The 23494-nt window shown below is 40.2% G+C and overlaps 1 protein-coding gene across 1 annotated transcript in view; it reads left to right on the forward strand.

The window, feature by feature from the left end:
• The first annotated feature begins 21192 nt into the window (after positions 1–21192).
• LOC127449252 (axin-2-like) overlaps positions 21193–23494 on the forward strand; it is a 28169-nt gene continuing 25867 nt past the window's right edge. The window contains exon 1 of the mRNA XM_051712574.1: positions 21193–21854. Within this exon, the coding sequence (XP_051568534.1) occupies positions 21193–21854 (662 nt within the window). The remainder of the gene's footprint in view (positions 21855–23494) is intronic.

Consider the following 23494-nt stretch of genomic DNA (forward strand, 5'->3'; position numbering starts at 1 on the left):
GGGTGAGAAACAGATCTATATTTATGTTCTTTTTTACTGTAAATCTTCATCTATGACCAGCCCCGACCAGTAGGTGGCTGAATGTGAAAGTTAAAGTGTAGATTTACAATAAAAAAGGGCTTAAATATTCCTCTCATCTGTATTACAGTCTGTACAGCTGAAAACAACTCACTTCACAACTCTCTTTTGGCACTCCTCCGTGGACATTACACCTGGAAAATAGAGCTCACATGTGCCCATTCACCCAACAACAGTTACTGCTTTGGCCACTCGAGGCAGTGTTTCGCATTTCGATAAGCACAGATCGATTTCAGCTGAAGAAAATTCAACTGTGAGATCAGTCTGCTACCTCATGCCTCTTAACTGATTCTGTTCTCAGTGTTTAAGGCTCTGCACACTGCTTGAATGATGGCACTTTTGATATGTTGATAAGTTGTGCTAACAAGGTTTCCTCTGACTCAGTTTTCCAGGAATGAGCACTTTCTCCCAACATACTCATTTGCTTTCTTTAACCCCCTGACAGCATGCAAAACTGCATTCAATTCTTTTTCGAACATTTGCATATTTCACCTGACAGCTGTCACAAAGCTGCTGTCAATACAACAGTACATTCTATTTTAAGAGGAGGAATTGTCATGTTTCCTAAAGCCATTAATAACAGAATTCTTTATAAGGAGAAATTTTTACACACTTTCAAAGTTATAAAATGGAGAGATGGTAAGGAAATGAGAGAAACGGAAAGAGATTGTAATGAAGTTTACACGGTTTGATCTGTTCTGCCTATTATATGAAACAAGTGCAGCTTCCTGATGCTTTTGACACTCAAAGTCTCTTTGTCATCACTGAATTTGCGATTAAAGAACCACATATCATTTATTCATCTCAGCCATTCTTGAAGTGGAGGAATTCTGAGTTGAGCATTCCTGTCAAGTTTCCCTCTGACACCTTTGTGCTGTCAGCTTACGTGGAGTGTAAAGCACCACACGGGAGTAAAAGCTTCTAATGATTGTTTGTTTCTAACATTATTGATGATGTAGGTGTTTTATTGCTACTTTTGTTCAATGGCTTATTTCATATGATATTTTGATGCATGTGAATGCTGAACTGGGTCAACTTGAGTTTACTTCTTGTTTCATGAAGCGATTCAAACAGACATGTGCATAAATATTGCTGGCATTTGTCTGTGTGCTTTTTGTTTCTTTCTTTTTTTATTCAAACCTTCTTTTTTTCAGCAACCTGACTATAAAGATGATGTGTGCACAGTTTGAAGTTTTAACTCTTCAGAAGAAAGGAGAAGAATATCAGATGGAGAGGTTTTAGACTGCAGATCCAGTTCCCAGGAGTTTAGACCTCCTTTCTGTCCTCCTGATAACCAGCTCCATGAAACTAATACTCAAAAATACAGTATATCAAATGCAGCCTACAAGCTCTTTCAAGTTACACCTCCATTTGAAAATATCAGACTTTGATAGTTTCCCAGGACTTTCATATCTGTGTTGTTCTTTCTTAGTCTGTCGGTCAGTGTGGATGATGGAAAGTTTCGGATAAGTCTTATCTACCTCACTGCTCACAATTATTCATCATTAATTCTCATTATTTTGAATCTTCATATTCTCTTGAATATTAGAGACAGCTATCTGGATCACTTAAACAGGGGTATTGATTATGTTGATCGTGATCCACCAGTCGATCACAAGACAACCACTGGTCGATCTTGATAATACTGTAGGTCAAAGGGGAAAGAGAGTAGCGAGAGAAAATGTAATCATTACACGGTTCTCTAGAATACTTGATTCTGATTGGTCAATGGCGCCATCTAGTGGTCAGATATTTCTCAGTAATAACCGCACATCCACGTATCATCTGGGTTCTGTGAGCCGTCTGTCCTGATTCTCAGATCACTGTGCGATCTCTACAAGTAAGCTATCAATGTTTCATGTTCATTTATTTATTTATTTGGCAAGTATTCTTGTAATAAGCTGAATAATGAGGAGTCACATGGTCATTAATTAAGAACTGAAATCAGAGGTGATTTCAGCTGTTCAGTGATTTCTTTCCTGTCACATAGTTACATAATTTCAGTGCAAATTAATATTTGATGTCTATTTATTTATTTATTTGGTAAGTAGCCGCTCAGTGTCGGGCTCCTGATCACCTTGGCTTTATTTTGCAATAAAAACCGTCTGACTGTATAGTACATGATCCCTTACATAATGGGACAGATAAGCAGATTTGTATCAAAATATAGGACTTGTGTAATGCAGCCTTGATCTGCCACTGTCTAGTATGTCTTTCGAATTAATCAAATAACAAAAACAAGAAAAGTAGAAAACCAGTCACTGCTTTTAAAAGTATTCATGTATTACAATCATACAGTGAAGAGCAGTAATATACTGCACAACTGTTCATTCAGAATTTAATTGAATACTTGATACTGCTGTGAAAAACTTCAAGCACTGTTTCATTTGTATTTCTTTTTTATATTGTTTTTGATTGTTTCTATTTCTGGTAATTTGACTGTTTGCTTGTCCTAAATAATTACTTGAGAACTTGAAACAGCTTACTTAATTAACAAATTAGTACTAGTTTTTGTTGTAGTATTGAAATTACTATCAAGAATCATACAGTTTCACTGGTAATGGTATCGACTACTGAAATTGTAATATTGTGACAACACTGCTTACAATCTAGCCTGTATTTAAATTTTCATGGTTGATCTTACTATAAAAACATTATCTCATTCCACAGAAGTGTGACTTAGGACATGTTCACACCTGGCTCTTTTGGAGCATTTGTTTCGGAACCTGGGGCCGCTTAGAGTAAAAGTTTAGTCTTAAGTGTGTCAACATTCAAAAAATGACACAATTTTGATCTTATACCTAGACATTAGAATAAGTGTGATTCATAAAGGTTTATAAGTGTTAAGATTTGGTCTCAGCTCCTAAATTATTTTAGAGCACTGGAGACGCATCCTAACCTAGATAAATCTGCACTACGGATCTTTGTGCTCTCTAGTGACTTCTGTGGTTCAAACCAAAAATTGCAAGCAACATGCGGAGGAACATTTTACGTGGTTGATTCGCCACTGCTCTTCTGCGTGGATGAATCTTTGAGGACTTGAAGATATTTACATGCAGAGCAGGAGTCATGACATGCTCTTTTTACATTGATATTATATTATTAGTTTAAACATTTATAACCTATATATTACCTTGAGGAAGATGAACAACACTCTTAATTACATATTTGAATATGATTATTCAAGTGTTTTATCCACTACACATTAATGTTTGTATTGTACTATACATATCATTTTAAGAGGTGAAACTTGTGAAATGGCTGATCTGAGTTCAGTTGAAGACACTATATATATTTATATTACAATCTACATCCTCCGTGGAGAATGCGAGTGAACCGTAATACTACAATAGTAAGTCTATTCACTGCAAACAATAACACTGTAATATAAAACACAAAATGAGGATTTAATAATGATGGGGATGAAATACACTTTATTGACCATGAAAATAATATGCAATATAACAATTAAAATAATAAACATTCAATCTTGTTTCTTTGGCAATAACGTTTTAATAGAGAGATGGTTACGCAATAAACAAATTAATATACATTCCTGTGCTATGGAATCAGTAATAATAATAATATATATAATAATAACTTTATTTATCTAGCACCTTTCAGCAATTTAGCACAAAGTGCTTCACAAAACATCACATCAAAACACACTCAGTAAAACACAAGGTAAAAAAAAAATGTACAAAGTAGTAAAAGCAAGTTTATACAAATGAAGTGTTAACTGCAAGCTTTTTGATGACCGCAGAGGTCTAGAGGATTGATGTAGACAAATGACATCATGAGGTGCCAGACCATGCAAGCACTTATAAACATTAAAACTTTGAACTGGATCCTGTATTGAACAGGAAGCCAGTGAAGAGGAGCCAACACAGGAGAGATACTATCTCTTTTTCCGGTTCCAGTCAGAAGACTAGCAGCAGTGTTTTGAACCAGCTGAAGGCGTGACAGAGAAACACCCAAGTAAAGTACACTACAATAATCAAATCTGGATGAAATAAAAGCATGTACCACACTCTCCAAATCATTAAAAGTTAGAAATGTTTTTAATTTAGCAATAAAAAAAATCTGCATTTGACCACTGAGTTTATATGTCTGTCGAATTTTAGAGCTGAATCAAAAATGACACTGAGACTTCTAGCTTGTGAGGGTACATTTGAGGATGAAGGTTACAAATTGCTCTCTACAGTTATAATGGAATCGGGAGAGCCAAAAACTAGGACTTCTATCTTAGATTTGTTTAACTGGAGAAAGCTGGCTGTCATTCAATTTTTCCTCAAGACAATCAAACAAAGATTGTTAGGCAGAGACATCATTTGATTTTATCAGAAGATAAAACTGAGTGTCATGAGCATAGCAATGGTATGAGAAAACAGCATCCAAAGGGAGCATATATACAGAAAATAGGACAGGACCTAAAAGGGAGCCTTGAGGTACTCCACAGGTAATAGGTGCAGAAGATGAAGAGAAATTCCCAATCTCAGCTGAAAAGGTTCTTTCTTTGAGGTAGGTGGCAAACCAATTAAGTGCACTGCCCTGAATACCAACCCCCTGCTGAAAACACTTCAGAAGGATGATGTGGTCGATCGTGTCAAAGATCGTGTGGTCTAGACTGAGATCTAGCAAATCTAGAATGACACACTTCCCAGAGTCAACAGATAACAAGAAATCATTTGACACTTTCAGGAGAGCCAACTCAGTGCTGTGTCTTGTTCTGAAGCCGGACTGATATTTGTCTAAAATATCATTTTCATTTAAAAAAAGAAGAAAGCTGCTAAAAAACAACCTTCTCCAGGACTTTAGGGAAAAAGAGGTAGTTTTGAGATGGGCCAGTAATTATTTAACTAAAGGATCAAGATTGGCATTTTTAAGCAGGGGCTGCACCACAGCATGTTTAAACCAGGATGGAATAGTACCGTTACAGTTTTTTGCAATCGCTAGGACCCCTTTCTCAATACTTGGGTCACTTTTTCAAAACTCTTCACACAGTGAGCAGCAGTCTATGTGGGCTAAACTGTGGATCATTTTTCTTTGCTTTGGCACAAAATGCGTTCAATGAACACATCTTTCAAATGACATGAATTCTTTCCTCACTCCCAACCATTAGACCAACCACAGCTGATTCCCATTGTATCTGAACACCTACCCAGGACTTAGTCTTTCAATTTCTTTACCATCTGTACAAAAGGGGACATCATAGGAATGATTTTGTAATGTAAACATGGACCCAGTCAGAGATAGAGAAGTGGCCGAGAGAGGAAGAAGAGTGGCTGGGAGAGGAGTACATATGTGTGGTGGAAGAAGACTGAGAGGAAGATCAAGAGCTGTAGTCTCAGATGAGATTAGGGCTTCTATAATTGATCATGTAATAAATCACGCTCTATCAATGAGAGTTTGGTCTGAGAGTGCAGCCAAATCTTCAACCCTCAACAGTGGCATCTATTGTGAGACATTTCTGGCAAAACAATGGGTAAGATGTGCATTCTGCAAGGGCATCTGACTGAACTGCACATTACAGAAGTAAACTGAGCAAAGCCTCCAAACCCACTTGTGTGTAATTGTTTTTGTATTTCTGCTTAGGGCCCAACGGTTACCTCCCACAGGCGGGAGAGGTAGGATTTTCGCTGCTCTGTAGGAAACTGCAATCGTTGATTTGGTCATCAGAAACAATGGCATAAAACTCACAGAGATTCAGGACAGTGTGTTGGCAGACAACATAACATCTGGAAATATTCACAATGTAAACATAACTATTTCTAGAGTCCTGAAACAACATCATGTCAGGATGAAGCAGTTGTACACTGTCCCCTTTGAGAGGAACTCTGAACGAGTCAAGCAACTCAGGAAACAATATGTCAAGATGACTATAAAAAACAGAACCAGTTTTGAACAAATCCAAACAGGGCGGAGGCGCACAAAGGCATGTTTTTAGGTATAATGTAAACTACCGTAATAGCCTAACTCTTATGTTGCCTTGTGGATTAATTTTAGAGAGTCATGGAGACTGAAGCCAGGCAAACACCCCACATATTCATCTTTGCGGATGAGGCTGGTTTCAACTTGTCCAAAACACAGCGGTGAGGAAGGAATGTGATTGGGAAAAGAGCCACAGTGGATGTCCCGGGCCAGAGGGGTGCCAACATCACAATGTGTGCAGCAATATCCTCTGATGGATTGCTGTTACACAAACTGCTAATTGGGCCATACAACACCGAGCATCTCATTTCATTCCTGGATGACCTCTATGGAAGGGTTGTGCAAGGTGAGGAAAGGGTTGTATTGAGGTGAAATCAGCCAAAGTTTGTAATTGTATGGGACAATGTGGCATTTCACCACTCCTGTGCAGTCCTAGAGTGGTTTGCAGCCCATGCCAGGATGGTGTCACTTTTCCTCCCACCTTACTCTCCATTCCTCAACCCCACGGAGGAATTATTTTCTTCATGGAGGTGGAAGGTTTATGACCACCGTCCACATGATCAAATGTTCCTCCTGGATGCAATGAATGCTGGATGCCTGGACATATCTGCAGAAGATTGCCAGGGATGGCAAGGCATGCCAAAAGATTCTTTCCTAGGTGTATTGCACAAGATGGCATAAGATGTGATGTGGATGAGAACCTGTGGCCAAATGCAGAAGACAGGGTTGACTAGAATTGCTACTGTATCTGTATCGGTAGATGGTGTATATACAAATTCTTGTATTTTGAAATCACTCAATGCCAAAAAATGACAAAACATATTGAAGCATATTGCATCACGTCTGTATATTCATATTCATTCCTGTAACATATACTACAGTGAATTCTAAACAGTAGAGAGGTGTCATTCTTGTTTTGTAAAGACATTTTACAAAAGAAAACATTGTGTAATGCTACCTGTTGTTAGTGTTTTTTAGGTCATTGTTTTATGAGTGACAAAGTGTGCTTGTTGGGTGATAACCTTTGCTTGTGTTATGGAAGAATGAGTTGATTTGAGACATGTATGAAGTGTTTTGGTAGTTTTAGTGCATTCTGGATGTGAAATTAACTGCTGTGCCAAGCTGAAAGTAGGTTAGGAGAACTGTGTGAAGAGTTTTGAAAAATTTACCTAAGTATTGAGAAATGGGTCCAAGCGATTGTAAAAATCTGTAGTTAGACAACTGTTCACTATAGACAATATTCTGGGGCCAATAATGTCCTGTGCTTCCACAAGAAGACCAGGAGGAACAACATCCACAGAGGAGGAAGCAGGCTTCATATGAAGGACAGTATTTATCAGGTGAGGGAGTGACACAGGGCAACCAATATAAGCCTCAACAACCCTACCAGAAAACGTATCCAAGCATTATAGCAGGTAAACAACTTCGCCAAACAATTAAAAACTTAAAAATCCATGAAGAGTGTGATTTCACACTGCTGCTGAACAGCTTTTTAAATAGTACTTAAATATTGATCTTTTTCACACCAAATGTGATCGTGTCACTTTAGTAGACATTAATTTAACCGCTGGAGTCGTATGGATGACGTTTATACTGACTGTTTGTGATTTTTGGACTTTCAAAAGTCTGATCACCATCCACTTGCATTTTAAGGACCTGCTGAGCTAAGATATTTCTCTATTTTACTTCAAATGTGAGGGTGAGTAAATGATGAGAGAATTTTGTTGGGACCTATTTGAAAGAACTGTTTGAACATGCCACTTCTTTGTTGTTAGGGTTAGGCAAAACATTTGGCCAATTTTTTTTTTAAATGTAAAAGAAAACAATACAAATGTATAATACAAACCAGTGTGTTTAACATGTATAATCACTATTTTTACATAATTTGTTTTTTCATATTTATATACTACTACCTGTACAAACCCATTTGGACATAATCTCCTTTGCACATTCTTGTATAACAACTCTACGTACATATGCTATTCATCTTATACATGTAATTCTGTGTCTGTCTGTTGTAGTTCTGTATATACTCGAAGCTTCTCTTCAGAGGCCAAATTCCTTGTGTGCGAGTGTGTGTGTTTGTGTATGTGTGAGTGTGTGTGTGTCAGTGTGAGTGAGTGTGTGTGTGTGTGAGTGTGTGTGAGTGAGTGTGTGAGTGTGTGTCGGTGTGTGTGTATGTGTGTCAGTGTGTGTGTGTGTGTGTGTGTGTGTGTGTGTGTGTGTGAGTGAGTGAGTGTCAGTGTGTGTGTGTGAGTGTGTGTCGGTGTGTGTGTGTGTGTGAGTGAGTGAGTGAGTGTGAGTGTGTGTGTGTGTGTGTGTGTGTGTGTGTGTGTGAACATCTGGGCAATAACAATTTGATATCTAATGTATCAGATGATAATACCATGGTACTCTGTTTTTACATGGTTCTTCAAAGTACTTCAAAGAATACCATGGTACTACTTATATGATTACCATATTCATTCATATACCATTGTATTCACAGGGTGCTTTCAGGTAATGTTACATGTCCATTAAACATGTTTATGCCATGGTACTTCTTGATGTGTTTTCTTATATTATCTCTTTTGGTGGTAAAATCTCTTTACCTGCAGCATCGTTCACAAGCTGCACATGAGTTAAACTTAATAAAGACTTTCTTCATCACTGGCAAATGGTAAGATGCATTTGCAGGTTTGGTTTCCATTGATTGTCGATAACTATTCACTGCAACCAGCGTTATCTTTATTTTCCATGTTATAACGTACTCTGTTAGCGAGTAACTGCTTCAAATGATTCAGCTGCACGTGCGTGAGCTTTCTGAGTCATTCAGATAGAATCAAGAACCGATTCAGACTGCTTTGCTATCACATGTGACCAGTTCATTGTAAAGAACCGACTCAAATGAGCGATTCGCTTGTGAATAGTACACCTTTCGTTCTGATTCAAAACTGATGACAGTAAACATCGGTGTGATGGAAGATGTAGCAGTGGAGCTTTTGTCAATGCTACGCTGCTACCTAATAAAAAATATACCAGCTCACTACTGAGAAATGTTGTTAAGCTAATTGCTTCGCTACTGCCCATCATTGCTGTATACACCTGGTATCACCATGCGTCTCAAATGCGTCTCCTGTGACCACTTCTGTTTGCATTTCGAGGGGAGGGTCTCTGATTTCATGACGAAGGGGGCTTTCTGTAGACCCTGAAGAACTACAGAGAGGTCCCATGAGGAAACGAGGCACGGTCTGGAGGGATTCAGCCTCCTGGCACCTCTCAGGAACCTGATGATCAGGTTGTGCTTCCCTAAGGACTTACCGTCGACAGCGTCGTGGTGTGCTGCTATGGCGGCAACGTACACCTTCAAGGTGGAAGGGGACAGCCGCCCTTCCAACCTCTCCTGCAGGAAGGAAAGCACTGATCCGACTGCACATCTCTGGGGGGTCTTCCCATCAGGAAGAACACCACTTAGCGAACAGACGCCACTTAAAGGCATACAGGCGCCTCGTAGAGGGGGCCCTAGCCTGAGTGATCGTGTCTACCACCGCGGGTGGTAGATGGTTTAGGTCTTCCGCGTCCCGTCCAGGGGCCAGACATGGAGATTCCAGAGGTCTGGTCGCAGGTGCCAGATGGTGCCCCGTCCCTGAAAAAGAAGGTCCTTCCTCAGGGGAATTCGCCGGGGGGGCTGTCGCAAAGAATGTGAGGTCCGAGAACCACGTCCGGGTGGGCGAGTAGGGTGCTACCAGGACGACCTGCTCCTTGTCCTCCCTGACCTTGCACAGAGTCTGTGCAAGTAGGCTCACTGGGGGAAACGCATATTTGCGCAGTCCAGGGGCCAGCTGTGTGCCAGCACATGTATGCCGAGGGGGCCTTGGTCAGGGCATACCAGAGCGGGCAGTGGGAGGATTCTTGGGAGGCAAACAGGTCCACCTATGCCTGTCCGAATCGACTCCAAATCAGCTGGACCACCTGAGGGTGGAGTCTCCACTCTCCCCTGAGGGTAACCTGCCATGACAGCATGTCCACTGTAGTGTTGAGGTTGCCCGGGATGTGAGTGGCTCGCAGTGACTTGAAGTGCTGCTGGCTCCAGAGGAGGAGACGGCGGGCGAGTTGTGACATACAACAAGAGCGCAGACCACCTTGGCAGTTGACATATGCTACCGTTGCCGTGTTGTGTGTCCAAACTAACACGTGCTTGCCCTGGATCAACGGCCGAAACCTCCACAGGGCGAGCAGAATTGCCAACAACTCGAGGCAGTTGATGTGCCAATGCAGTCGCGGGCCCGTCCACAAGCCAGCGGCTGCGTGCCCATTGTAAACAGTGCCCCAGCCCGTTTTGGAGGTGTCTGTCATGACCACGACGTGCCTGGAGACCTGTTCTAGGGGAACACCTGCCCGTAGAAACGAGAGGTCGGTCCAAGGGCTGAAAAGACGGTGACAGACTGGCGTGATGACCACGCGATGTGTCCCGCGGTGCCATGCCCATCTCGGGACTCGAGTCTGAAGCCAGTGCTGAAGTGGTCTCATATGCATTAACCCGAGAGAGGTGGCCACCACTGAGGATGCCATATGCCCCAGGAGCCTCTGAAAGAGCTTCAGTGTAACCGCTGTTTTCTGTTTGAATGCCTTCAAACAGGCCAGCACCAACTGGGTGCACTCATTCGTGAGGCATGCTATCAAAGAGACTGAGTCCAACTCCAAACCTAGGAAAGAGATGCTCTGAACTGGGAGGAGTTGCTCTTTTCCCAGTTGACCTGAAGCCCTAGTCGGCTGAGGTGTGAGAGCACCAAGTCCCTGTGTGCACACAACATGTCCCGAGAGTGAGCTAGGATTAGCCAGTCCACATTAGTGGTCCAGGAGTGCCAACTTTGGCTCAACCTGGTCGAGATGGGTGAGGCCGACAGGACACTGTTCTTTGCTGCCCCCATCTCCCAGGCTGGCCTATTTGGCGACACCGTCAAGGACTTTGCCCAGCAGTTCTCGACGGTGGAGCAGCAGACAGAGGCTATCCGGCATATCCTGTCCCGGCACGGCTCAAGATCCTGCACCCCGTCTGCTCGTCGCCAAGGGCGTCCCCCTGTGGTGACTGCACCGGCTCTGCTGCAGCCCACCCCTTCGGCCCGGCCCCGGCGTGGAGCCCACCGCAGGAAGCAGACGCCACCGTCTTGCGGCCGCCAAGAACCCGTGAAAGGCTTCAAAGCGCCCCTGAGACGGGTGACCCAGGGATGATGAAACCCGCTGCTCTGGAGCTGGTAAGCAGACCTCTCCATCCCCCGGTCAGGGCCGGGAGGAGAATCGTTTTTCCCTATCTGTCACTCACTCGATGTTGTGTCGATGTAGTGACACTAGGGGTCACTCTTGGGAGCCCGAGACACCTCCGGTCTTTGATAAAAGGCCAATGAAAATTAGCTGAGCTTCAGATGTGTGTGTTTCTCACCTGTGTCACTGCATGTTGATATCAGACACACTGAAGAAGATCCCTGAAGTTCTCGTGCATGCACATCACTTTTTTCAAATTTTACTATAGTTTTTAAAAAAAAAAATTTTTTCATTATTTACTTTTAAAGCTGCTGTTAAGCGGCTCTTGTTTTAGCACCATGGCTGATTGACAGGTGAGAGGTGGTGCTTCGCAGCTCAAATGCGATGTGGTCACATGCGTTTTTGAGTACATCCGTATGTGGTTTTTGTTATCCGATCACAAAACGTTTTGCACCCCTTTAAAACTGTAATTAGCGCTCACAACTTGTGATCGGTTCACCCACATCTTAATACCAGTTGTAAACGTGGACTCAATCCCACTTTCTTTATGTCATCCTACTATCTACAGAAAACGGCAACATTCTAGATCTTTAAAACACAGGCTGTTATTCTAAATATAAGTTTGAGTGTGAACAGCAGAGGACAGATCAATAGATATGACTTAAAATGCCATTCTAGATGAATGTAGGTCCATGCAATGCAAGTGAATGGTGACCAAAACTTTCAAACTCCAAAAAGCACATAAAGACAGCATAACAAATAACATCAGATTTAGGTGAGAACAGACCAAAACATAACTCCTTTTTCACTGTACATCTTGCCATTTCAGACTCCAGGCACGATCATGATTTAAGCTCGATTACGCTGATGGTGCTTGGAAGTGAAATTGAGCTTGAAATTGTGATCACCAAGGGGACTGCTGATTTTGGTCCGTTCTCATTCAAAATCGATTAGATCTCTTCTGAAGACATGGATTAAACCACTGGAATTTTATGGATTACTTTTATACTGCCTTTATGTGCTTTTTGGAGCTTCAAAGTTCTAGTCACCATTCACTTGCATTGTATGGACCTACAGAGCTGAGATATTCTTCTAAAAATCTTAATTTGTGTTCTGCAGAAGAAAGAAAGTCATACTCATCTGGGATGGCATGAGAGAGAGAGAATTTTATTTTTGGGTGATCTATCCCTTTAAGAAAACTTTACTGTTGTTTGTTTTGATATTAAAAGAAATATTGGAGTGTGAGGCTGATTACATGGTCTCCATTTTCTTGGACAAATACTTTACTGTAACAGCTTAGTCTGAACATCAAACGCAATTTCTATATATTATTAAAGTCTTTAAGCTGCCACAAAACAGGATTAAGACTGGAAGTGTCAGAGGCATAATTAATCTTTAACCCTCTCACTTTGATTCCAACCATACAACCATAACCTCAGCTGCTTCAAAACAGCTTTACACACACCATGATGATGATAACTTTCTCTTTCACCATGTATTTTTATTTGGTTTAGATTAGAGATTATTTTCTTAAAACAGTCTTTTAAATCTATCCTCTTAACACCCCATAACAGCAGGATGAATTCTGGCTTTCCTCTGTTTAAGAAGCATGTCCAACTTCAAAGACAGACTTTAATCCACAGTTTAATTGTATCTTCTCTGAATTTGCTGACAACTACACTTTCTTTCTTTCTTTTAAAAAATAAGTGTCTGCTTAGATTGGTTCAGTTAAGTTATTGGTGATTTGTCATAATTGTTTGGTTCTCATACTTGAGTCTTATCTTTTAGTTGAGTTTACACCTCCAGAATTCAGTCTTAATTTGCTGATCACTTTGCACTCCTCACTAAAGATGATTCATAACGAGCTCTGTGTAAATCACTGGTGTAATTCTTCCCAGCAGTACAAGGAATCTGTAGCTTTCAATTGTCCTGCACACATATCTCTGTCATGCTCCAGATAAAGGGATAACCAGGGGTGTAAAGTAACGAATTTCAAATACTCTTGTTACTGTAATTAAGTAGTTTTTCCCAGGAATTGTACTTTAAGTAGTTTTAAAATGGGAGACTTTTACTTGAGTACATTTTAAGTGCTGTAACTGGACTTTTACTGTGCTATTTTCCCTCCATCTGTGTTCACTACTTCCCTGTCCTGATATTATTTTTATCTATCAGCGTGATTGGCTACGAGAGTCTCATGAGTCCTGTCAAATCAAAACACCCATAGAAAACTTGAATGCCAGCTGTAGACCGGTCGAGTGGCACCAATAAACTGCTATTAATCATGGATGTGGAGGATGATGCCTCAAGCATCAGTTCAGCACCTGAACATCCACGGCCGAACCTGAAAGGGCTTTTTGCAATGAAGAAGACCAGTTGCTTGATCGTGTCGTGTGAGTTTGGCTTGCTCAAGCCAGTCGAGAAATCAGCATTAATTCTATTGCTAATTTGAAGACACATATTGAAGTAAATTTCAGATTTCTGCTTACTAGATTTTCTGTATCTATAACATTGCCTGTAAATTAGCTATATATTACTGAGATTATTGGGCTGCTGTGAGAGATTTCTACAATGTAACTATTCTAAGCATTCAGTAAGCACTTTAACATCTCGATGAGAGCTTGAGAGGACCATACAGTGACTGAAAGAAGTGTCTGATCACATGTCCACTTTTATTAATGTCGGAGCCTGCATCACACACTCTGGACTCTATAAACATTACACTTCTGTTGTTTTCAGTCCTATTTGTTTATTTATTTATTTATTAAGAATTATTTTGTTACTTACATTTTGTGTTTGTGGTATTTGTACCACCTTAGGCAGCGTTCATAATTAATAAATATTATGAACACAATGTAAGAATGTTGACAACCCACATTAATAGCACCTCAGTTAAGTTAATTAGACAATCATACAGAGAACCCTCTTTCACAGGTTTTGCAAATAAATACAAATATCATGTGTATGGTGGATTTAAAGTATTATGTTATGTCTGGGTTGGTAATTTACAAGTAGTATTGCAAACATTTGCATGTTCTAATATACAGTTCTCATAAATAATATTTTCTAGGTCCATTAAAATACCCATCAAATACCTGGTCTTCCCTTTGAAGACTAATGTGACTGTTTATAATACATGCAGTTTTAAGCCAAGAGCACACAACACAACATACAGCTGGAGCCCTGCGCACACACACCGACTCACAGTCTTGTCTTCTGTATTTGTTCATGGTGGTGGCGGGTTAGGAGCTTTAAAGCACAAACAGTTATTTAAGGGGAATACCTGTGTTAACTGTCAGATGTGTGTGCTTCTCATCTGTGTCACTGCATGTTGATATCAGGCATCCTGAAGAAGATCCGTGAAGCTCTTGTGCATGTATATGTATTGGCTTTGAACATTTTCAGATCGGACGGTTATTTTCTTTTAAATCTGTGCATAGCTGGCAACAGATCAAACAGATTGCCCAAAATGCATCTTAAATATATGATCCTGTATGATTCATTAATTCCCAGTGAAATCCGTCATAGTGTCTGCGACTAGTCTGGGCAAAAAAAAAGTGTGCACACGAACTAAAACTTCTCGTTGCATATGATAGGCAGACCAGTCGCTGACTCAAAACATCATTGAGATGAGCTTGAGTCATGTAGTTTGCGCTAGGCTTTACAACAGGCAGATTTACACCCCAAAGCTTCTCAAGCTGCGCAGACCTGCTGTATTCTACTTCACAAGACTAAAGTTAGCCCTTGGATCACCCCTTTGTAATGAGATTTCTAGTAGCGTTCCTCAATCCTGCTTAGGGCTTCAAACATTTGGGTCCTCCCGTGAAGTGTTTAAAGGCCACTACAAAGAGGTCAACCTCAGGTCAACATCAAAAGCTCTCTGTGGCTACTTCATTGCCCTCTGTCCGCCCTGGCTGGAGAACTGTGTTGGCAGAAAATGGCCAACAGGTGTAAGTACTTTGGTTCTAGTTGACAAAGCTCTGTGTGAATTGCGAGGTATACTGGGTTAAGCCTAACACACACGACAAGACTCAAGCTTGTCTTCTTTTATGTTTTGAGTTGGCGACTATTCGCTAGAAACCTTAGATCGCACAACCGACAGTCGTGTGCGCAGTCCTGTGACTAGTTGCAGATGCTAAGATGGATTTCAAACTGGCTGACGAGTCATCAGGTGTGTTCACTGACCCGACGAGCGAGAGACAGATGCATTGGAAAGCCGTTCTGTGCAACTCAGTGCAAGCGCCTCTTTCATGTTGTTTGTTGTCATGTTATCATGAATAAACTCAAATAAACTGTTGCTAAATGCGTGAGTTTGTAAATGAATTGTGGAATCGTAGCTTCAGTCAAGGACACATGGTCATGTAGTTGATCCACCCAGTCAGCGATCAGTGGTTTAGTGTGTGCACCAACATGATCGACAACCAAAGACTGTGTCTCATTAAGGCCAAAATATACGTTGGTTGTCTGTGTGCCGTATGTCTCGCGCACAATATGTTTGATGCAATTTTCATCATAAGCATAGTCTACGTAGCCTGTCAGCGTGCAGCCCAGTTTTCTTAAAATACGGACAGTCCTTATCTGTGTGTGTTGTGCATTACCAAGATGTAATGATACCAGTGATTCTACAGTACAGAGAGTACCGAGCACCGACTTAATTCGATAATCGCACACTGTCTGACTGACACATGACTGTGTTCAAATGCTCACATGGTTATTTGAGTGAGTGCTCAGTTACTCCTTTTACACTGAAATGCACTGTAAATCAAACTAAACTCGTGACATTTCCTATTGTGATTATTAAACCGGTTTGAGCTGTGTGCTGTAAAGAGCACCAATGTGAAGCATGTATTACATGTAGACTATATATTTATACAATTAAATCACAGCATTTGTGTTTTAATGATCACACTGGGCCATTCAGGAAACTGTTTATCCATCAGAAGAAGAGAAGCTTCTGTCAAAACCACACGGCAAAATAAAAGTATGATTCAAAATAAAGGCTACACGCCTGAAATTTAAGAAATGACAACAAAAATACATTACAACTGTTTAGTAAAATGTAATATTCACTGTAGAAATATTAATAATAATATTAAATGATGATTCATAAATCATAATAATAATAATGATCAAATTTAAGCACAATATCACAAGCAAGAGTGCTGTTACTGAATAAAAGTTTGTTAAAAATGCAATGGTATGTTGAAAAGTAATTGTTCTGTTTTCACTTGTTAAAAGTTACGAGTTTGATTAAGCACCATTTTGATGATGAAATTAAATTAAACTTTTAAACATGGAATTCTGAAAAAATCATTTAAAAGAAAAGGAAAAAAATGATTTGGTAAATAATAAAGCAGATTTCAGTAGAGCCCTACTTAAAAAGACTGAAGCAACACATACTTCACTGAGAAACACTTGAAGGAAACATGTATTTATTTTATTTTATGATTTACATTGAAATGTAACTTTAAATAGGCTAAAGGAGTGTGTGCAATAGTACATTCCCATATTAGCATATCTTTGCTGTTGTAATGGAGAACTGTGAAATTTCAGTGGTATCGGTACTGACTACTGAAATTTCGGTATCGTGACAACACTAGTTGTCAGTGCGGCTCCCATTGACTATACTAAAGAGTATCACAAAGCAGCCGTACTGCACATGTGTCGAAAGTGTCCGTCTGCACTCGTGGTCAAAAGAGTATACTTTAAAAGTCTAAGCGCTCCATTATGTGCAAGACAGAATGGCACAGGGTGCCGACATTAGTCTACTTTTGTATTTAGGTGAACAAAGCATTTTTATTAATAAATCAAAAAGCTGAAGGTTTTAGAGCAGGAGCTGAAGTGAGCTGCACACGATATGACACTCCTTTAATGAATGATTTGATATAATAAAATGATCATGTTAAGTTTACTTCATCTTTCCTTCAAATTCAAGTGATCTTAAAACTGACTTTTGCTGAGTCTGAAGAAAATTTCTATTTCTGTATCATTCCAAGCCCTGTTTCAAAGCAAGTCACAGCATCACTGGATTTTCTGTGCGAATTCACATTCATAATTATATCTCGTTCTTCAGTTTATGTTGAACATCAAAGGAACAATACAGTCTTTGAAGTAGTGAAGGGCAGGATCAGTGTCTTAGCGTCTCCTTCAGATCCCTCTGTGAAGAGTTTCTGCATTATAGCCATGCTGAGAAACCTGCTTTAGCTTAAGAATGTGTAAATCCGAATAGTTAATTTTTTCTAAGTTAATGCTATGTACTTTCAATAACACCTAGACTTAATAATGTGAACTTTGAAACAAACTCAAAATATCTATAGGATGTTTTCAGATAATGTATATCTTTTGAGTCAAATACTCTTTTATTTTTTATTTTTTATGTTATTATTACAGGTTTTTGCATGCCCAGTTCTTGTTACGTATCGGTTAAAGTGACAGTTCACCCAAAAATTAAAATTCTCTCATCATTTACTCACCCTCATGTCATCCCAGATGTGTATGACTTTCTTTCTTCAGCAGAACACAGATGAATATTTTTAGAAGAATATCTCAGCTCTATAGGTCCATACAATGCAAGTGAATTGACGCTCCAAAAAGCAGGACTACAGACTAAAAAATGACACAGGAGTCATTAGCTCCTAAACTGAAACATTAAGGAGCCAAATGGCTGTTTTTAGTTGCCAAATCATACAGTATAATTTCTCGATTTAGGTTGTTGTTCAGAAATAAGATAGAAAGCCGAAGAAAAGTCAGCTGATAACCCATTAATCATAGGTTTAATATACAGTATATATAGATGAGAAGTATGCATTCCCCTTCTGTCTCATAAAAGTTCACACCTACTTCATAATTTATATAAAGATTTTTTTATTTAGTACTGCTCTTCAGAATCATAAGTAGATATTTACATATAGTATGCATATAGTAGTGTTTGCACCTTGTGTAACAGTTGTGTACGAGTCCCTCAATTGTCCTAAGTGTCAAAAGCTGGAGTTTATATATACTGTATGTACAGGTATGTATATATATAATTTAAACTGTTTTAAAATATTGCCTTAGTCTTTCTTTACTGTTACCGGATAGCCCAGACACAGAGACTACAAGAGTCAAACTGAATGAAATCACAGATGCAGTTTATTATGCTACTCCGATCCCAATCAATAATTACCAGAAGAAGAAAAACTGGTACACAATACAGGACTTTTAGTTATAAAGAAGCCCGAAATACACATGGGACTCTTATTTTGAAATGTCTGCGCTCTCATTTGTGAGCTCACTGACGGCTGATTCGCTGAGAAAGTGACACTGATTCAAACTGCTAACCTGAGCTCCTGAATTCAAACCCTCAGTTCATTCATGAAAAAGATCCGGTTCAAAAGAATCATTTGTTCACGACTCTCTCGCACTGGGTTTGTTGTTGTGTGCGGTGCAGCAAGCTCATCACAACATGTGAAAAGCGGTGAACAGGTGAAAAGCGGCGTGAGACACACTGGCACTCTAAAGATATATTCAATAACTCACACGATGATATCTGACGAAACCGCATATGAACGCACAAACCCGACTGTTGCCAATGGTGACTAGATTTTAAATGATTGTTGCAATCAATTATTTTTGGTCGCATTTGTGACCATTTTAGTCACAGTCTGGAGCCCTGAAAAGCACATAATGGCAGCATAAGAGTAATCCATAAAACTTCAGAGGTTTATTCCATGTCTTCAGAAGTGATATGATAGGTTTGCTTGAAATTCTTGCCCCTGCCCAGTTGGGGGCGATATGCATGAAGAATGTGAATCACCAAAAACAAAAGAAGAAGAATATGAAAATGATCTGTTTCTCATCCACACCTATCATATCACTCCAAAAGACATGGATTACACTACTAGAATTTTATGGAGTACTTTTATGCTGCCTTTTGTGATTTTTGGAGCTTCAAAGTTCTGGTCACCATTCACTTGCATTGTATGGACCTACAGAGCTGAAATATTCTTCTAAAAATCTTCATTTGTGTTCTGCAGAAGAAAGAAAGTCATACACGTCTGGGATGGCATGAGGGTGAGTAACTGATGAGAGAATTTACATTTTTGGGTGAACTGTCCCTTTAAAGGCTGGCCATGTAAGCCTGTGTGTGTGCTATGTCTCTGTGATAAGTCCATAAAACCTCGTAAAACCTTCGTTTTAGCGCAACACGCCAGACGTTCATCAGACAGAGATGAAGCTCCACAGACTGTGTGTACATCACAGCTCTTCTTTCATCAGGGATCACACCTGTTCGTGTTGAGGTCACCTGGCCACAACTGCTCAAAACTCAAGAGTGCGTTTAAATACTTTCGGTATGCTTAAAGTTCTCTTTCTACCACTTTGAGTAAGATGTGTGGATGATGTAATGGACCTGTTTCCTATTGGTGGGATGTCAGTGCATTTGTAGAACATTTGAAGTTTGTTAATATGCTCCTCAGTGTCGTGTGTGCACAGTGAAGTCCGATAGTGTAGACTAACATATGAATGTATCTGATGGAAGAGGAGGTGTATTGCTTCTCTGAATGTCGGAATGGGACAGGACAGAAGCACACCGAGGATTTCCTGCCAATCTCAAACTATCTGACGGATTACTCTATTTCTTTACACGAATAGCCGATCTGTGGTGGGACTGTTAACACGTTTTGGAGGAGGTCGGGTTTTGTTCGTCTCAAATATAGTAAGCGATGTTTTCAGTCCAGTGACTTTATTATCGACCCCAGTTCTGTAGGCGATTTATATGGTTATTATAAAGATGATTCCTTTCTGTTCCTCCTTCTTGCAAAAGGCCGACAAGTGCCATGTCATCTGCATATTTAATTACACTAAAGTGTGCATCTTGGATTTTAAATTCACGAGTATCCAGTGAGAATAGTAAAGGTGACAGTATGGTTCTTGTGGTGATCCTGTGTTTAAAATAGTTGTCTTTGCCTTTGTTCTGCATCAAATGCTTTGTTAAACCATTAATTGAAAATTAGATGTGTGATTGAACTGTTTTACTCTTGTAGGTGATACTGAAAGTATATTTTAGCTCAAGGTCTTTCTCTCGGTTGGATATTTGGGTCCAACTGCTGTGAGTAATGCTGTTTATTCCAATGTATTGATGTTACAGAACAAACAGCTTCCCAGACTGTTCCCTGATAGCACACACATGTACATCACCCAGACGTCTATTGATGTGTGTGTTTACACCTGGAAGACGTCTATTTTACATTCTAAAAGACGTATGTGTCGGATGTCAATGAGACATTCAGCAGATCTCTTTGAGACGTTTATGATTTAGAATGTTTGTAAATCTGATCTTTTTAAGATGTTTAGCAGATGTTAGATGCTTTCCAGATGCAAATATCTAAAACAGACATGTTGGAGACGTACGTGTGCTATCTGGGTTGTCGCTCCATTTGACTATGTTACGGGCTGCTAGATCCATACAAGGAAATTGACGTTCATTTGCATGGTTTATTATGAAAATACATGTCTTTACCGTCTTTGGTTTAGCCCAGCATTTCATGAAATATATGAAGATCAGATTTGCAAATGAAATGTGATTATAGGAGTCAAATCTGCTGATGGAAAATTGTTTTTGAAAGATTTCCAGTCTGGCTTCACTCTGTTTCATTGTGCATTACTGTTGATATAGCTAACATTTATTTATATACAGTGGCTTATGACCAAGTTATTCTGCTCGTCAGGCAGTTTCTACAGGCTAAGAACATGTATAAAGCAGCATGAATCAGGTTGATGGATAGTTTCTCTCTTTTTTCCCCCAAGGAAAAGACAAAGAACGATGACACAATGAATGTGTTGAAGTAAATGCTGTGCTGGACCTTTGGGGATTTGGTTTGCGTTAGATGTCTCTGAAACGCAGCAGCACGAGAGGATCTGAGTGCCTCCTCTTCGGCGTGAGGTGGATCTGAACACAAACGGGTCATGAGCAGAGTCCTGACCGAGCCCATCGGCGGCAGCTTTCGGAAAGACGCGCCTCGTCCGCCAGTACCGGGAGAGGAGGGAGAGGCATGCCCTTCTAAAAACATGAAAATGAGACAACTAGCTAAGACTAAACCCGTGTCTGTTTCTGTACCACCCGGCTGCACGAGCAGGAGGAACAAGGATGGAATGGGCGAACCAGAAGGAAGCACCTCCTCGGACTCACCGCTGGCCTGCTGGACTCAACCGTTACACTTTCTGCTGGGAGATCAGGACGGGGCTCATCTCTTCAGGAGCTTCTTAGAGAGACACAACTGTGTGGACATGTTAGACTTCTGGTTCGCCTGTAACGGCTTTAGGCAGATGGATCTAAAGAACCCCAAAACACAGAGAGTCGCCAAAGCCATTTACAAACGCTACATTGAGAACAACAGTATCGTGGCCAAACAGATGAAACCCACCACCAAAACTTTCATTCGGGATTGTATAAAGAAGCTGCAGGTCGAGTCGTCCATGTTCGATCAGGCGCAGACAGAGATCCAGCGCACGATGGAGCAGAATGAGTACCAGCTGTTTCAACAACACGTGCGCTGTGAGAGCATCTATCTGCCTCCTCTTATAGAGGATAAGGAAAGCAGCGCGGATATACATGAACATGAATGGAGGTAAAATTGCAAAGAATTGGCAGCAAATCTTTTCCTGATACTGTATCAAACTGCATTGTTAGGGTGACCTAATGAAACAGGTGCAGTGTGGGGTGTCCTGGACTATCAGTCCCATTTGCCTGGCTGTTATCTTTTACCTTAGTAACTTGCTGTGGTGAGATTGGTGTAAAGTTGGTGTCGTGTTGTACAGACAGCCCTCTACTACCCAAAACATCTCACTGACAGATACTCCACGAAACTGTCATTAAACTTTTAGTCTTGAATCAAGCTTTGGGGTAATACTTTACCCACTTCTCTCCCCCTCTCTCACTGACTTGCCAATGTGACATATTTTAGTTTTGGTCAGATACGAAAGACAAGTCTGCTCCTTGAAGTTCAGTTCTGTGGCCTCACTTCTTACAATGTTTTTATACATGCCATGCTGCTTTATAGTTTTATACTCAGAATACTAGAAAAGTAACAATTTGAATTTAATCCACTATTTTGAACCAAGATCAGTTTTGTAGTGTAGAAGGAACAGTTTTAGGTTTTGTCCACAAAACTAAATAAGACTGTAGTGTCATTATAGACACTTGTGTTTAGAAACAAATCTCTTCTCTATTAGTGATGTTCAATCTGAGCTTGTGGACCTTGAATTTAGAGAAGAAAACAGCTTTAACCCTTATGTTGTGTTCCGGTCATTTTCTTAAATTTCTTTTCTTTTTTATTTACTTTATAAAATTCCTTGACTTTGTTCACATATGGTATCTGAAAACACACACACACACACACACACACAAAATTGGACCATTCTCTTTAGGGTTTTTTGGTTTTATTTCACTTTGTTACACTTGTTGTGTTCCCGGTCAAAAATGACCAGCAATTGGAAATAAATGGATTAGACGACAAAATACAGAAATATTAAGTGTTCAGGAGCATGCCAATCCTTTAGATCAGCACATATGTGGATGTGTGTGTGCACACACAAACACAATCACACATACAACACACATATACACAACACACAATCACACACACAACACACAACGCACACAAACACACACAATCACAAACATACGCACACAAACACACAAACACACACAACACACAAACACACACACAAATAATCACAAACACACATACACACACATACACACACATACACACACAAACACACACACATACACATAGTGTACATTAGACGTCATATTGTGAAGTCACTTTTGTCTTTACAGGATTTGTTCCGGGATGTGTGTGAATGCGAGCACAGATTAATGTAAAGCTGGGGCAGTGTGAATGAACAAAATCTTGCAGTGCCAGAACAGTTGCCGGAACGACTTTCTTTATGTGAAAGGGGCTACACACACACACACACTCACACACACTCACACACCACACACATACACACACCACACACACACACACACACACACACACACACACACACACACACACACTCACACACTACACACCACACACACACACACATAAACACACACATACTCACACATAAACACACACACACACACACCTAGTCATAATATGTCTCCTGTGACAACTTGTATTTGGATTTCGAGGGGAACATCTCTGATTTGATGATGACATGCATCAGTAACTACATCAGTCTATTACTGTATGATTATGAAGCACAAAAAAGTTTA

This window comes from Myxocyprinus asiaticus, chromosome 12 (genome assembly GCF_019703515.2).
Source record: "Myxocyprinus asiaticus isolate MX2 ecotype Aquarium Trade chromosome 12, UBuf_Myxa_2, whole genome shotgun sequence".
NCBI lineage: Eukaryota > Metazoa > Chordata > Actinopteri > Cypriniformes > Catostomidae > Myxocyprinus > Myxocyprinus asiaticus.